Source organism: Oryzias latipes, chromosome 16 (genome assembly GCF_002234675.1).
Source record: "Oryzias latipes chromosome 16, ASM223467v1".
In the NCBI taxonomy this organism is placed as follows: domain Eukaryota; kingdom Metazoa; phylum Chordata; class Actinopteri; order Beloniformes; family Adrianichthyidae; genus Oryzias; species Oryzias latipes.
In genome coordinates this window covers 15846473-15863858 of record NC_019874.2, presented here as the reverse complement: position 1 = coordinate 15863858, position 17386 = coordinate 15846473, and the positions used below count along the sequence as shown (strand labels likewise).

The 17386-nt window shown below is 39.4% G+C and overlaps 1 protein-coding gene across 1 annotated transcript; it reads right to left on the bottom strand.

Moving 5' to 3' along the window:
- Nucleotides 1–309: 309 nt before the first annotated feature.
- On the bottom strand, nucleotides 310–17171 carry LOC101158382 (rap guanine nucleotide exchange factor 5). Its single transcript, XM_004078080.4, has 18 exons — nucleotides 16771–17171; nucleotides 12659–12798; nucleotides 11930–12030; nucleotides 8457–8535; nucleotides 8192–8336; nucleotides 8021–8118; nucleotides 6059–6089; nucleotides 5831–5909; nucleotides 5285–5434; nucleotides 4788–4885; nucleotides 3782–3904; nucleotides 3512–3690; nucleotides 3120–3210; nucleotides 2976–3026; nucleotides 2719–2806; nucleotides 2508–2572; nucleotides 2356–2410; nucleotides 310–2054 (listed from the first exon to the last, which is right to left on the bottom strand). Exons 1-18 carry the CDS (start codon nucleotides 16948–16950, stop codon nucleotides 1936–1938), a joined length of 1872 nt encoding a protein of 623 aa, XP_004078128.2. The 5' UTR covers nucleotides 16951–17171; the 3' UTR covers nucleotides 310–1935.
- Nucleotides 17172–17386: the final 215 nt, after the last annotated feature.

Genomic DNA, 17386 nt, shown 5'->3' with positions numbered 1-17386 from the left:
TTTTAGATTATGTCAAGTAATGAAACAGTAAGTATGGAAAATATACTTACTAGTGGGTCTAACATTATTACTTTTTTAGTTTATATTTTAACCCCTTGACGCCTATTGATACAAATATGGATCAAACCACTTCTGCTCCAGATCTTCCTTAATTTAGCATCTACTTGGAATTAGATGAGAGCCAATAACTGGGAACAGATAAGAATTTATACACTTCATTTTACTTTGCAAAATTGAAATTAATATTTCAAAGAGAACCAGTGACCTACTTTAATATCCACTAAAACAACTTTTCCAATCAAGAGCCCATAGTGATAAAAAGTTTTATTTCTTGCACAGTCATGGTTTGACATGTTTTGACAAAAGTAATAAACAGAAAGTTGTACTTTATTGTATTGATAGAACAGATCAATGATTCTGAAATAAATGTTATTCAGAACTTTAATACATCTAAACATGTATATACACAGTATAAATAAAATCAACTGTACTCTGTTTTTCAAAATAAGAGGCTCCTTAGGAACTTTCTTTCTTATGACAAGAGGTTTAAAAATATAAAATACACAAGCAAAGGGGGCCGAAATGATCTCACTTCAGTGTCTACTTGAACTGCTTTAAATGATGCTGTCATTAGAAAGTTCACACATACAGAATCTGTACATTGTTATTTTACTGCACAAGAACAGAGGGTTTTACTTTTAAAGTCTTAAATTATATTTTAACCAGATTGAAGGTGCCTTAGCATGTGTTTTCCATTTCTTCTTTTTTCTTTTTCTTGTCCCTTTTTCTCTTGGTAACAAAAATAAAAACCTAAAGCCAAATTCTAAATAACTGAACAATACTGAGAGGTGAAAGTAAACATTTGGAGAATTATTGAACTAATTGTCCAGATTTTAAGTAAATGGAAGACATCAGGCTACAAATGTAAAATATACTAAAAATTAGCATTGTTTTCTTTGTAATTTCTTTATGTTTTTTTTTTATTGAGATTTCCAAATATGCAAATAAAAACCAGGAACCAATTGATAGCACAATCTAACATTAATTTTAGAGTTTAATGCAGGAAAATAATTATAAACCATAAACTGAGCCTGTTAAATTAAAATTATTGCAAAAACAGATGTTTATGTTGAAAAAATAGATGTTAGGTCTGCTTTTTATTTAAATAAGGACATATTGTATGTTGCAAATGTGCATTTGCATGGTTCTTCCTCACAGTTTTCATTGCAGTCTCTGCCTGATTAACACGGAATTGATTTGTGAGATAAAATATTTGGTGGTTAAGTTTAAAAAACAACTTTCATCCACTGGCGCCTATAAAAACAGAACTTTATAATGTTATTTATGTAAGCTGCTTCATGGTGTGCTGAAGACCAGTAATATTGCTAAATCAGGACTGGTTGAAATGCAGTTTTTTGGATTTGTGATGATTTTACACCATGGTTGTTCAATTTACCTGCAGGCAAACAGCTTTTATTGAATGTGCGTCACAGAGGAGTGGTCAGTCCATCAGTGCAGCTGAAAACCTGTGCCATCTGCAGGACTAGACATGAACAGCAGCAGTGCTCTGATGTAGACCATACTGATGAACGTCTGCAGCTCATGCCTTCTGCTGCTGCTGCAGTTTAAATGCTGGCACTGCAGCTCCACAGTAAGATGGTATTGGCTGAACGTGCTCTCAGCTGCCATGGATCAGCCCCACTGCTGCCCATGTATGCAAACATCTTTCACCGACACCCAAAGACGAGCCTTTTTTCTGCTTGTTTATGTGGTTGCTGACAGTCTCATGATTGAAAGTCTCCCTCCCGTGTTCAGCTGGGATTGTGCAGTTTGCCTGTGATTGCTGACTGAGTCCTGAGCTATCAAAAGGAGACAGTGATAAGTGGTTCCTTAGCAAATCAAAAGGAGTGGGAAGCGGAGGAGGAGCTGTTCCCCTTAAGCCCGAGGCTCCAGCCTGTGTGACAGCTCGAACAGAGTCTGCTGATTGTCAATGACGTGAAGGCAATCAATGTAGGCTCGCACCTCTGAGCTGCTCTTCTGTGTGATTCCATTTCCTGGAGAACCAGAAAAGAATTTTACCTCCAGAACATGACAGCAGCATTCACCACCCTTCCAGTTTGTTTTCCATTGTGGTTCAAATGAGTGAGTGGTCTGAGGTAGATAACAAAAGAGCTTTTTTTTCACTTTGCTTTTTCCACATTGAAATCAACTCTTTATCCTTTTTTGGTCAAACAATAACTGGAGCTTGTGAGGTTAACACCCAAAGAGGACTTTTTAAAATATGAATATTTTCGTTAACATGTTAAAAGTCTGATGTTTCCATTTTTAACGCAAAAAAAGGATTAAACTACTAACCCATGCGATCCTTCTGACATTGCCGGATGAGTCTCACCATGTCGGCTATCATGTGCTTAAAGTAAAGAGATTTCAAATTCAGCTCAACAGTTTCCTTTTTAGTTTTTACAGGAAAAAAAAAAACTAAAAATAATGTACCACAACAAACTCACCAGCTTTTCAAAGTTGACCATGTTGTTGTGAAATGTCCTGTTGCCTTCATGGATAAAAGTAATATCTAAAAGAATAAATCATTATTGTTTTATTATAATATTTAAGATAAAATAAATGCTATTGTTCTATCAGATGTTGTTAACAGAAATGTATATTTTTCTAGTTTGTTTGGAAACTGAAGGACATGAAATAATGAGATGATGAGCACACCTTTCAGAAGCAGAGGAAGGAAGGGGATCTTTGGCACCTTCATCTTCTTCAAGGACTCCCTGTAGGCTTTGTGGTTCAGTGAGGGATCCTGTAAAGAGATTTCTAGGGTAAGCGAATGGGGAAAAGACATGTGCACATTTGTGCATGTAGGCTGCAATGAAGCTGAATGTGGAAGATTTAGGTAACTCCAGATGTTTTAATCATTTGCAGGTTATTATCAGTATTACTTATATTAATTGTTCACTGTCCTAACTTACAGTGATAGCTTCCAGTTCTGAAAACAGCTTTTTGAATTTTCCAGGAACTTTCTGGAAAAAAAAAAAGTATTAAAATATGTTATTTTCTTGGAGACTTAAAGATGAAACATGGAAAATCCAGGGTTCTTGTAATAAAACTCCTACCTCCCATGTGTGACTAAGGCGACTAACAGCTGCAGCATTCAGTCCCATGAATATTGCAAAGAAGCAGTTGAGATTTCTTTGTGCTTTACAGCTGAAAAAGAAAGAAAAAGTTATTTTTTATTAAGATGGACAGTTTCTACACTTCCTTCACTTCTGTGTAGAAACTCAGCAACAGGAGCTCTGCTGTAAACGCATTCCCCCCCTGGGATAAATAAAATATATGTAATCTGATTCTGAAAAAAGAAAAGAAAATTTGACAGATGCAGTTTACTGTTTTGCCACCAGAGGGAGCCACAACCTCTGCATTCATTTGGCGGAATTTCAAACCCAGTGAATGATCAGTCAATGAATGTTTTATCACGCTGCCATAGAGTGTGAAGAACTCCACTAACTGAGATGCAATCTTGATGAACTTCTTGATGAGCTGGACCCTTTTGCAGAGCGTTGGGCACAGCAGCACCTCAGTCATCACCCACAGCTGGACCTCATTGCAGCGCTGCAGCAGCAGTTCCAATGCCATCGTGTAGGTACTGCAAACATGGCGGTTGAAGGTGAAATAGATCACCTCTTGCTGCAAAGGAACATCATTTCATCAGAATTTGCAAAGGCAGCAATGTTTAACAGGTTGTGTTGGGCTGACTATTTGAGTTTTAAGGTCAAACCTCATGCATCGAGTCAAAAATGGTCCAGTCAAGATCGGTGAGGGCAACAGCCACATCCCATGTGTTCAAACTCAGAACACGAGCTGTTCTCTGTTGAATCTCTGAGTTGTCCACAAATGGGTTCTGTAAAATGTCGGGACAGTTAAAACCTCTCACAGATGTTTGTTTCAACATCAAACACATGAAATTGTATGACATTAGATGACAAATAATTCCCTCAGGCATTGCAGCTAAGCTGTGAACATCATCCATGTTGCAAAAGTAAATCTGTGCACTAATATAACAACGCCTGCATTTTATCAGGTTTTGATGTAATGTATATTAAAGACATCTGTGCCCTTTCTAGGTAACAGTCAACAGATTATGACTGAAAATATTTTTGGGGGTATTTATGTTAAAAGACCAAGGACCAAGTCAATCACAGACCGGGTAGGTCTTGTTATTTCCATCTCCAGCTGTGTGTCTTTGAGGTAGTTTGCATAATTGCGTGTCTCATTATGCATTGTCTTTGGGGTTTCAGTGATTGTTATACGCTTTTAGTATTGATATTTTGGATAATTAATGAGATTTTTGCAACCGTTTGGGTAATTTAATGCCCATATGGCAATTTTGCATAGGATTTGGTTATTTTGTTGATTTGCCGCTCACTCTGGGCTCGATATAAGCTAGTTTATATCTTTTGATGGCTGTTCCTTTCATCCCATCTTTCAGAAGCATAGAGATTATTTTATTTCTTATATGTATAATGACTATATATTGCTTTTTTCTAAAATTTTTAATTTTGTTTTTTTATTATATTAATTCAATGCCTGCAAAATCTACTAAGTCAAATATTATAGACCTCCCTTCTGGAAAAACATGGGAAGGAGCAACGTATGTCAAAAACATTCCTCTTCATCTCACATTTAAAAAAAAGATTTCAGCAATGCCAGGTCCCCTCTAAATCCTTGCACCACTTTCAAGGTAACCTCACCATGAAAGTACCAAGCTGAGAAGAGATTCTCACCTGGACTTCACTGAGATCCTTCCTGCAAACATGCAGCCTCTCTACTGACCGAAAGGAAGCAGAGAAAACTCTTTCCTGCGGCTGCAGGAGGAGTCTGCCTGAGAGGGAGAAAACAAATCACAAGAAGCAGAATACCATTAAAAATCTGTCAGGTAGCAAGCGAACAGATATCACACGTTCGAGTTTAGAGCGTGCCAAGGTCTGCTCTGATAATACAAACCCAACAGATACTGACTTTTTACAACTGCTTTTTATCGCTGTTTATGAAAGCACAGACATTCATATAAACGCATCTGTAGCATTAGGGAAAAGATAAACCTTTTTGCAAACAAATCTTTAATATGTTTTAACCTTTTCTTTTGTGCTATACATTATGTAAAACATGCACTATAATGTTTATCAGCGTCTGTTTATAAAGTTCTGACGTCAGATGTTTTGCATCAGTTGGTGACTTCTTTGTTTTCTAGTCCCGCTGGTCAGTTAATCATGATTTTTACCTCCAGTACATGTTATTGCAACCAGTAGTAGTTCCCCTTGAGAAACACCCATCCGCTCTGCCACTGCCTGCAAAAGCTCCTGGACCACCACCTCAGAGTGGACCCTCATGCTCAGGTACGAGTCCATGGTGACATACACATGACACAACACTGGAAAGAAAAAAAAAGAGCCTATTCTTTAAAGTCAATTCACAAAATGCATCTAATAAAAAGCAAGGTGTGAAACCCTGGGTTCCTGCATGTTTCAAAGTTTCTACTTCGAGTTGTGACACTAAAATGCTGGCCTTTCATCTCCACACTGTCACATATGAAACAAAAATTGTAACTATTTCTTAATGATGACTTGAATACATTCAAATGAGACAAGGGAATAAATGTGGCTTTAAATAACAAAGACAAGTAAAACAGGAACCTGCTTTGTGAAGTGTCTGTCATTTCCTGGGAAAGCCCTTACTGTTTGCCTGTTCAGACTAACTGGCTGGTCTGAGTTTGGGAACGACGTACGATGGGAGGAATGTGAGAAGAATGTCAGGTTCTATGTCTCACCTTCCTTAGTCTCCCTCTGCGAGCCCCTGGACTGCGGCACGTTCTCTTTCCAGCTCAATTGGTGGAAAAGCGCTTTGCTCTGAAAGAAGGGAAGTGCAGACATTCTGCCTGATGTCATTTTCACACAGAACAATGGCTTTCTGAGGAGACGTGAGCATTAGAGCCCAGTCAGCTCGGCTGTGTGAAGTTCTTTTCGTGCTCTTCAGAGAGAACAAAAGATGTTCATACCTTTCTGTGAGGAGAATCTTCATCCCCTGTACTGCAACAGAGAGAGAAAAAAGAGATGAAGAGTCTGTCCTGATAATAACTGTTCCTGTTGTATACTCAGGTTAACAAGATCATAGAATTTATACTATATAAGTGTTCTCCTCTGTTGTGTTCAGTCCATTACTGATGCTCGGTGTGAAGAAGAGATTATGGGGCTCAGTAGATTTTAGTCCGTTCTACATGATCCCTTCATTTAATCAGCCTATTCTCATTGGTTAGTCTTGTCTAACGTGATAGATAGCCTTCTGTCCATTATCATCCCTCAGCTTTTACTGGGCTCTGCATCACAAAAGGCATGTTGGCACAAAGCCTGCCCTGAGGGATCCCCTCCCAGAGGCGAGCAGCGACCGCTCTCTAATAAAGGCTGATTCCTTCTGTCATGTCTGAAAAAAGCCGAATCACGGCAGAACATCAGTGAGCTCAGTGAGATTTGTGATGCCACACGATGATGTACGGCGCAAGAAATAAACAGCTTTTGTTTGCACTGTGAGAGCTCACAGTCATGTGACTCCCTCGTCCCTCCTCACAAAGGCCAGATGGAAACTGATGGGAGGCTTGTGTCAGGAGAAGAAAAAAATAATGACACCTTTTCACTTGGCTGCAGATCACCACCAAGCAGTCAAGCTTGTCCTCCTCTGAAGACTGATTGTGAAAGGCCCATAAATGCAGGACTGTGTCAGGAACACCCACATGTGCAATCCGCAGGTCTAATGGAGTGGATGCTGTGGATTTCCCTTATTGGATATAAAAAGAACGAGTCAGGTGGAAGCAGCAGGGTTTGGCTGCATAATCTGGTCCCTAATGGGTGGAGGGTTAAACTATCCACAGGGGAGAAACTCCCGTTTGAAGACTGAGGAAGAGAAAGGAGGGAGAAGGATGTGGTGTTGTGTCTGGTGCCAAAAGGATTGTTCACTTTTATGCCATTCGGTTTCCTCATTATATGTGTAATTTTATATTTAACATGACAATTTACAAAATAATTAAGATAAAAAAAAAGTCAACAGCTTTGTTCTGACAAGAATGACAAAACAATAAATGCATGTTTTCTGTACATCCTTTAGGGCAGACAGCCTGCTACCTGTACAGACCACATACATATATGCCTGAAACTGCTCAAATTTTCATGGAAAATAGTTCAGAAGCTGCAAATACACTTTATGGATCTCAAAATTAGTGGTTATCGTATCCGTGTATGAATTCTGTCAAAACTGCTATGACTCTGCTGTTGAATCTTAGTCTGCCTCTGTCTTTTCCTAGAAAATGTAGGATTTTTTGCAAACTAGAGTTCAAACAACAAGCCCTCCTTTTCCTCATTACTTCTGGCTTTTAAGCTCACAGATGCAGCTCCTGTTTCTATATCCTGAGGTGGTGTTCTTTATGTGTTGTTGGGTAATTCTAGTGACAGGCAAGTATGTACTTTATGAAAGATATTTGCTGACACTGCAGACTCTTTCCTTAATAGACTTTAAACTAGTATAAAAACCTCTATTACTACACAACAATGAGAGACAGAAAATATATATTGTAAAATGTTTGATGTTTTTTGTGTTTTTGCAGCATTCACTGAATATTGTTACATTGTCTTCTAAAGAGAGTAAAAAGCAGTAGATGCAAACTAATGGAAAGAACACAAGTTCCTTCTTCTATTTTTTTTTCTTTTTGTTTTGGAGATTCCAGATAAAGAGCTTGGTTATGTTCATGATCTTGAGTGTTACACCCCAGAACACAACCCATTCGCTTCAGTTTCTGAATGAATTCATTCATAAGAATATGAAAAAAGAAGCTGTTAGAATGGACCCTCTGTCTTTATATTCAGATATGTCCAACACTCTGAGCTCTTCTTTTTTGGCCACACCATGAGAAGTTCAGTTTCTCGGATGTTCTGGGAATTACTGATGAAAAAGTAACAGCATGGTCACTCACTGTCTGCGATGCAACTGGTAGAGTTTCTGCAGCTCGCCCATCTCCTTCTCAAGGGTAGGATGCTCATAGAGATCATTCAGCACATACCGATATAAAGTCTGAAAGTAGGAGGTTGTTTTTTATTACTCAGAGCCACATCTATCTTTTATATTCATCTGCAGTATCTCCTACCTTCAAGAAGAGTTTGACATGCTGGTCTTCCCTCAGGAAGTCTTTGCAGCGAGACATCCAATGAGACACCAGATGCAGGACTTTTTGCTTTCTCTCCAGAGCCTCCTTCGGCTCCTCCATTCCTCTGTGTCGTTTGGTGTAATAGGTGGCGTTTGGTTAAGGCTTAGATTTGCTTATATCACACGATCAGGACTTAATGATTAAAACATTACAATTTTCTTTGTGTGAATGTAATTTTAAAATATTGCCGCAGTGTTGAGGATATTGTCCTAGCAGGGCTTGACATAAATCACTGGTTGACATGAAAACCGGGTAGGTGAGCAGAAAGTCATCCAGAAGTTTATCTGCAAACACACAAACATACATACAGCATAAAACTTCAACCTCATAGAAATTAAGACCCGAAAATGAGGAGGATAAACAAGCCTAATGAATGCAGCAGCACAGCGAAGGGCCGAAAACAACACTGACATGGACAGCTGCATGAATAATGTGGGGAGCTGCACAAACAGCAGGGCTTAACTTTTAATTTAAATTGCCTCTGCTTTCTTCCTGTTCCAATTTAATAATGTAAGCAGCAGAGCTCATTTGTTACTGTCAGATATCTTTTACAAAAAAAACAAAAAAAAAACAGCCTTTGGATCTGCTTTGCTCAAGGAAGTTGAAACAAGCTTTTACTGGCATTATCTTCACTCTCACACATTGGCCTGTGCAGGCTGCATCTGTGGAGATAAGCCAATAATCTTGATGTGTCAGGTGACTCTCTCTGTGACCTCTGATAAAGTGTGTTTGCAATGTTACTAATACACACAAAGGAGCAATCAAAAACAACTTAGCCAGCCACATAATGTGGTTAGGAGGTAGATCTGCTGTTTTTCCTTAAGGTTCATTCCCACATTAAAGTAGAGAAGTTCAACTGACCCACTTAGATTAAAAAGGCAGGCATTGTGTTTTTGTTTCCATTTCCATCTCATGATGGAGGACATACAGTACAGACCAAAAGTTTGGATACAAACTTTTGGTCTGCACTGTATATAAAGAAAATTAGGATTAAACTTACATTTCTGAGTATTTCTTTATTCAAATAACGGTGAATCAGGAGCAAACAGTTTTCCTCGTCTGAGCTGGCATCTGGCTCAAAACTGTACGACTGGATAGCTCTGATATTGCTCACTATTTTTGTTGCACCAGTAATGTTGGGACTGCAAGGAGCTGTAAGCTAGCGGGACAGACTGTCAACAAAAAGATGATGAGAAATGGAGCCAGTCTTACTCTGTGCCAACAGTCCTGCCCATATCTCAGAGGTGCATTTCTGATGAACGACTTACCTACTGAAACGATGTCCTAGAAATTGACACAGGTTTTTTGATTTTGTCTAAAAACAGCATATTCATAATTAGAAGAACACTAGGAATGTTTTTTTTAAATGGATAAAAAGATAGTCAGAGTGGGACTTTAGGAAATTCGATCACCAAAATCCTTAACACTTTGATGCCTGAATTAATTTCCCGCAATGAAAAAAGCACATACACCAATGTTTTTGCTTTCGTGTAGATGCTAAATGTAGGTCATTTTGGACCCAAAGTGATTTGATGCATATTTGCATCAATAGGCATCAATTAACTTAAGGCAGTCTGTTACTTCAACTGCAAAACTTTAAAAGACCAATTGGAAATTCATACAAAAGGAAATATAAAGAACGATAAAGTAGAAGAATCCCCAGCCTCCCCCCAGTGGAGTCCAGCCTAAAGATGCTTTCATCTGAGCCCTTCTCATCCACTGATCTCATTACAGCCAATTCCTTCTTTAAGTGTGTCCCACACCCATGGTAGTAAATTCTTCTCTTTCATTTCATGCCGTGTTCTACTTGGGGCCCTTGTCTGGTCCTTTGGCCCGCAGGACTCCCTGACATCATTATGTTAATCCGTGCAAAGCAGCTGAGGATTCATCACTCCCTGCTTATGAGAGTCCTCTCACTTCAACATATTTAGCCTTCATAAAGAAAACATGAATACTAAACCAAATAAAAAAAGGAAAACTTCTTCGATACGCACACATTCATGGACGCGTTCCTTTGAACTGAAAAGAAAAAAAGCTTTTCTCCATTTTAGCGACACTGCAGAATTGATTAACTCGTCTAACTCGCAGGTGAACTAAGAGATCCGTCATCCTGCTGATCTCGTCTCGTATTGATCAACAAAGCTCTAGAGATAATTGCACTGCTGATGAATTGGTCAGGAATTTCCCCCCTATTCACATAACTAGATCTTTTTTTGTTTTTTTTCTGCAGGTGTGCATCACATGTCTAAGCGGTGCAGAAAGGAAATTTTCCTCAACATTTTATCATTAGCAAAAACAAATGATTAAATCTGTTCATTCCAGTTGACTTAGAGAATTGTCCAAAGGAGAAATCATTCATCATTATTGGCTTTGCAGGAACAAACGCCAGAAACCATCAGACATCTGTCCACAGTCTCCAACGTACAAAAATGCTTCCATGTGCAGGAGGAGAGCAGGAGCATCACTACTCTCAAAGCTGGACAGCTCAGGACTTAAGACAGCAAGTGCAGCAATAATGAGGAAACACATCAATAATGTGTTGCAAAAGTTTCTTGTTGCTGCAGTTTTTTAAGCTATCCCTCAGAGAAATCGATGTCAGCTGTGTGGGGTTTTTTTTGTTTGTTTTTTTAGAAAAACATCAAAGTCTTGGTTTTCCTCCAGCTATCATCTCCTGCTGAGCACAACTTCCAAGGACAAGCTTCTCAGCAGTAGTGTAGCACTAACACAAACTGTGCTCAGAGCCAGCAGGAGTCAGACTACTAAACATCACCGAGTGCAGTTCAATGAATGTTTAGGACTCCCCAGATCTGTGCCTCTTTGACCCTGAGATCACACGGCATCATGCTCTGTGTGACGGCTCTCCAAAGAGGACTCCCTTTGGTCTGCTCACAACAAGATGCTCTCACGGTAAATAATTCATCAACAACACACTGCTCTGTTGTTCTTAGAGAGCATCGGCTTTAACTAAAAACTTAAATGCAGATGACATTCATATAACGTTGTGCAGAAAACAATTCCATCTTCATGATGTGTCAGCTAATGAGAAATCCCCCATTGCCTTCATTGTTTCTGCTTTCTCTGAATGTCCTGCAGCTCAGTCGCCACCCAAAGCTGTGTTTCCAGTTTTAGTTAGCAACAGAGGGTCTCCTCTGCCTTGGCAACAGTGTCATATTATCATGTACCTGCTGGGATGAGAGGAAATGTGTTGATTTGTGGTTGCTGTGAGGCTAGAGTGCTTGTTGTGCACTATGTCACGGCTTAACACGAAAGATATGAGCAAAGTTTATCTCTGTCACAAGTTTTAACCCTTTCAGTTCTTGGAATATTTTCTTGAGATCAAATGAAAATGGGGAGCTGCTCTTTAGCTAAATGGACCAACACCCAAGCTGTGACAAAAAACAGCAGTTCTGACACTAAAACATATGACAGTTTGTGGGCTTAAACAAGCTGAAACTCATCAGAATCTGTAAGAACCACTCTAGCAATTATAGCACATGATTAACCCAGTGATGTCCCCCCCAGGGTGCTGACACCACTAGACAGTGAAGGCAGTTTTTCCCCTGTATTTCTACTTAAGAAAATAAGAGTCAGGTTTTATAATTGCTTTCTAAAGGGCATTTAAAAATGTTGTTACACAAAAAATCACACAAAAAAGAGATTTTAAAGTTGGATGCTGACCTGACTCTTTGCCCTGTGTTGTCCCGCAGTCATCATCCAGTGTCATGTCACTTAGCAGATGCTCCAGGATCTTCTCAGGGGTCCCTGACACCACCACGTACCTGTCAGAGACAGCAGAGTCAGCAGACGAGTCCTCCTCAATAGACGACATCGAGCGACTGCAGCTCCACTCTTCCTCTCCCTCTGCCCCTTCATCGTCTATGTAGCGAAAGTAGGGGACATCAAAAGTGGGCATCGTCAGCGGCTCTGCCCGACTTGTGCTCTCCGTGCTGCTCTCCTCTGAGCCCTCCTCATCCTCGTCCTCCTCCTGCTTTACCAAAGCAGCAAGCAGCAGCAGCCTGCCATCCTGCAGGTTCAGGGGCTGCGGATGAGATCCCATCTTCCCAGAGTTCCTGTGCCCTCTCAGCAGCCGTGGTTATTGCAGCATGACCCCTTTAGACATCCACACACAGCGATGGGTATTCCTCAAGCACTCTGAAGTCTCCCAGATTGTGCCCAATCAAAAGACGAAAGCCTCTGATGTGGCTGAATGGATGGAGTGCCTCACAATGTCATTCTGCTGACGTCTATGTATTTGATCAGTTCATTTTAAGTGCCAGGTGCTGTGATGTAAGCATGCCTGAGTGAAGCTGCACAGACAGAAGAATGATGTGAAAATGAGTGCAGGAGAGAGAAACTGAGAGAAAGAGGGAGGGTGGCCAGGAAGGGAGGGGGAGCGGAGAGGCTTACCTCCTGTTCCTCGCCTCCTCTTTCCCTCCTCCCCTTGCCAGTGCGGTGAGGGCTGGCTGCTCTGACGACACTCTCTGGAGAATGAGCACATCGCGGCCGCTCTCCCTGAGACAGAAGCGGACTGCCTCGTCACTCTGAGGCTGAAAAGAGAAAGGGAGGGCTTCATCACCAAGGAGATTCCCTTCAGTTTTTCCCCTCATCTCACATAAATCACCACAGATTTCCATCATAATACTCTGACAGGAACAGCACTGTAACTGAAAGAGAATTTCCATACATCATTGTTTAGTCTTTATCACAGGAACCCATTCAGGGATTAACACAAATGACTCACACACTGATTTATGCACACAGAGCCAATTAAATTATGGGGGTTGTCTAGAGGGGCTCAGTGTTTAAGTTACATTGTGCATATTAACAATTGTTTGTGTTGCTGAAACCTCCAGTTTACATTATGTGACCTTGTTATGCAGCAAATGACAGACTAAGATAGACTGCGTTTAATGAGGTTTACTTCTTTTGGACGTCCCACTTAAAATTTACTGTTTAAGATACTTTATCAGCTAATTATTTTTTAAGGTGGTGTGCTGCATAAAAGTTGTCTTATTTCTCTTGAATAAAACACTCAAAAAATGTAGTTTTTTAAAATAAAATAATATGTTTCCTTATTTTCTTACAAAGTGAATAGCTCATAATCAGCTTCATTTGCCAAATATGTGTGCACAAACAAGGAATTTGGATTCAACGTTTTATGCCCTTATGTGAGAGGACAAAGCAAACAACGGGTAAGCATAAGTAGTTGTAAAGTCATAAAAAACAAAATAAAAAATAAAGACATTTACAAAATTCAAAGCTCAGGGATAACGTGGGCTCTCTCCCAAGTCTTGTAAAATATTGAACCATTTTTGATGGCCCTTCAGATGTTTTCGCAAAAAACCCTTCATTACATATGAGGTTATGTGACCCAATCTGCAAAAACGTTAGATCACTAAAATGTGAATAAAAAACTCATAAAGGAGATAAAGTCCTGGATTTGTACATAGCAACCTACCTAATAAATGACAAATGGTGTGGGGTTCAGTAGTTTGTCCAGACCCACTTTGGTGCAAGAGTAAGCTACAACTGAACCTGCAACCTTTGGATCAGGAGTAGGATGCTCTATCCTTGCACTATGACCCTTCGTCAGATACAGTATATAGCCTACAGCGCCCACATGATTTTGTATTGTGTTAAAATGGAGAAACTATAGGCTATTGAGGTATGTATGCTGAATCATAAATAAGTTGCATTAAAATAATTGTATGCAGCGGAAAATTGAAGCAAGCTTCTAGCTTTCCTAACGTTTGATGCCAGGAAAATTGTTTTGCATAGTGGAAAATATGTCAATCTTTATTCACAATGATAAAGATTTAAACTTGTAAGCATTTATGCAAACCAGTTCTCCTCTTTGTGATCTCTACATCCAGCCTCCACCTTTTTTTTTTTTGGTGGAAAACGTCTATTTATAAAAACAATATTCCAACATCCTTAAATCCTCCCCATTCCCTTAATGTTTCCACTAGCACCCAAATCTCAATGCCCTCATTTTAACAGCCTCCAGGCTTTAAAAAGTTTATATTTCAAACAACAAAGATTGTGGTAGTTACTGAAGCGTAATGATTCCTGATAGCTGCTTGACAACTGAGAAACCAGATCAGATATATTGCTCTTGATGAGAAACTCCCAAATTGCAGACTCATCGTGCTTCATTTCCCTCCTTCACCCCTGCTCACTACCCCAGCCATCAATCACTGCAACACAAGCCTCTGTTCATGCAATTAGTGGGGCAGACAAGCTGGAAGTGGCTGCAGTTTGCTGCTCTAATTGCCTTTTTTGGAGAGACACATGGCTTCCTTGGGTTAAGCACTTCCTGGGATATTGACACTTACCAAATATTGACAAACATGGTTCATGGATGCAGGAAAAATGAGGCCTTTGCCCATCAGTTAACACTCAAAATTGCTAAAAATGACACAACACTTCACTATCTGGGCCTTAATGACTCCAATAATTCTATAAACACATCATGAGGGCAGATTCAAAAATGGTAAGAGTGAAAAATTACACATATTTCAATCTAATCAAGGGATGGTAGGTCCCAAAAACACACGCATCTAGAGAATAATTGCTTTCATAAAACAACAGTAGTGAAATAGTGTGTTGACCATTGTTTTGACTTTTTTTCTATCTTTTACATAACTTGTAGCGTGGCAAAAATGTGGAAACATTTCCAGAGGGGTAAGGCTGAACTGATTCCTATCCTGTTTCTTGGAACAACAGAGCACACGGATGGCTCTACTGACCTATGATATCTACACATGACGCGCGCTGGGCGCGTATAGCTTTGTCACAAGAGTCTCCAGTTTTTGTCTCACGACACATGACAGCCAGCTGTCCTCTCATCCTCAGTATGAATAATTAATCCTGGCACAGATTCTCATGGGTACTGCTCCAAGAACAGAGAGCCCTACTCATCCCATTTACACATCTGAGAAAAGAAAGAAAGAAAAGAATTGAACACCCTTTCTTGAATAGATAATGCTGTTGAAATAATGAAAAAAATAATATATTCAAAAGAGTGAAGAAAATTTAATTTCTTAGAAAAAAAAACCATTGAATGTTGGATTGTCTTCTATGAAAAGGTCTTTAACACCAAAGAGGTGTGTAAAAAATTTTTTTCCATAAGTTATATTAATTGTGATACTTTTAGCATTGACTAAAAATAAAATTGTTTGATTTTATTGTTTTTTGCATATTATTTTAAACAAAAAATTAAAAAATAGTCTACTATCCCTCTAAAAATCCTCTCCCGTCTTTAAACATGAAATGATATACATAACATTAATGATGGTTTTGCACCAGAATCTCTCACTTACACCCACTAACATACAGTCTGCAGTACATTAAGCAGCCTGGATTTAAGTGATTCCTAAGCTTTTTGATGACTGAACCATTTGTGCGAGTCACATGACAGACAGGGTGGAATCATTATGGCTTCACTTTAAACCTTTTCAGGTTGAGAGGCATAACAAGAGTAATCTCACATAATACCAATATTTTGAGATTAATGTCAAGGACCCATGAAGTCAACTTATCTGTCCATTATCGGTGAGATTTCCAGCATATCTGTGCATCTATTTTTTCCACCTCACTAACACAAAACACTGAGCTCATGGATTCCATTGTACTTAGATTGAAAACATTTATAATTAGAAATGTGGTTTACTTTATAAAGCAATAACATGTATAACTGCACACTCATTAGTAATGAGTGGACAAACGACTACCTTGTCATAAATAAAAGGTCAGACATCCAACAGATGAGAACCCACCCTAAGACCACACAATGTATTGGCACGGTGGTCTAGTCTTCTACGTCATCTCTTCCTACAATTGTTTCATAGTTCAGCTCACAAACACAGCTGGCAGGAAGGGACAGGCTGAACCCGCCTCAATGTCAACCAATCGGGCGGCTCCGGATTAGCTAAATGGTAGCTGACGCAATACTTCAAAAAAAAAAAAGTACAGGTTGAAAGAATTGCGTACTGAGTGGGATGACACGTTTTGAAATGGCTGTTTCCAGGAATGGTGCTCCGAAATATCAAATCCGAAACCAAAGGTGCTGCCACATCGCAAAAACAAAAGTGAAGTCTAAAACTAGAAGAAAATTCCCAGAAGACTCAAAGAAATTATTTTACTTCTATTCTTCATTCATTCTGAGACCTACTACACATTTGGTATATACTTCAAAAACTGGCCGCCTACATATAAGTCAAAATACCTTAAAATTGGAAACATTTTCTTTAAATAAGCAAATAAATAAATAAATAAATAACAATCTGCCAATGGGGTAAAAAAATGTACTCACTTTTTATTTTAGGGAAACAATTCTAGCCACTAAGATGTTTTCTTAAACTAAGATTATTTTGCTACTGAAAAATGCATTTTTCTTGGAAGACAAAAACTGAGGGGAAAACAAATTCTAAAGATTCAGTTTTTGCAGTGCACGTTTTTTACTTTGTGTCTTTTATACAATTTTTTGGCATGCATCCTACAAGCCTTTTGCAACCTACCTCACTTGCCTTCTCTGGGCTCTTGCTATGATTTTGCAAGAATCGGCAGCCGTCCTTTGCCAGCCTCTGGACCATCTCTAGTCTGGACAGATCCTCCTTGTCATGCAAGTTGCACTTATTCCCCTGATGCAGTGCAGGGGGCACAGAAAACACATATTTCAGGCCACAGTCCCACGACATTTTTCTCCAAAAACACAGATGACTTGACACAAAGAGCAAACAGAAAGTCCAACAGTTTGCATTAAGTGTAGACTTTTCTTGCCATGTGCAATCCAGATCAGAAAGTTTTTCTTCACTTAAGTAAAAGTAAATTCAAGTTTTTCTCCATCAAGTTCTCAGACCACATCAGCTGGGGTCCAGGTATCTCCTTGTGTGGTTAGCTGTAACGAAACTGAGTGGCAGCGTCCCTCTCAGTCTCCCTTTAGTGTCTTTTACCACAAGGGAGGGGAGTGAGCTAGAAACACTGTGAGACCAGGAAACATCTGTTGAGCCAAACAGACCCAAAAAGGAAGTTTCAGAGTGCTGAAAGGAGGAGAGAGTCAGAATTCAGGGATCGGCAGGGTACTGGAAGGTCAAACTTTTATTAGGGTGGAGATTTGTAACATGGCAGATGATA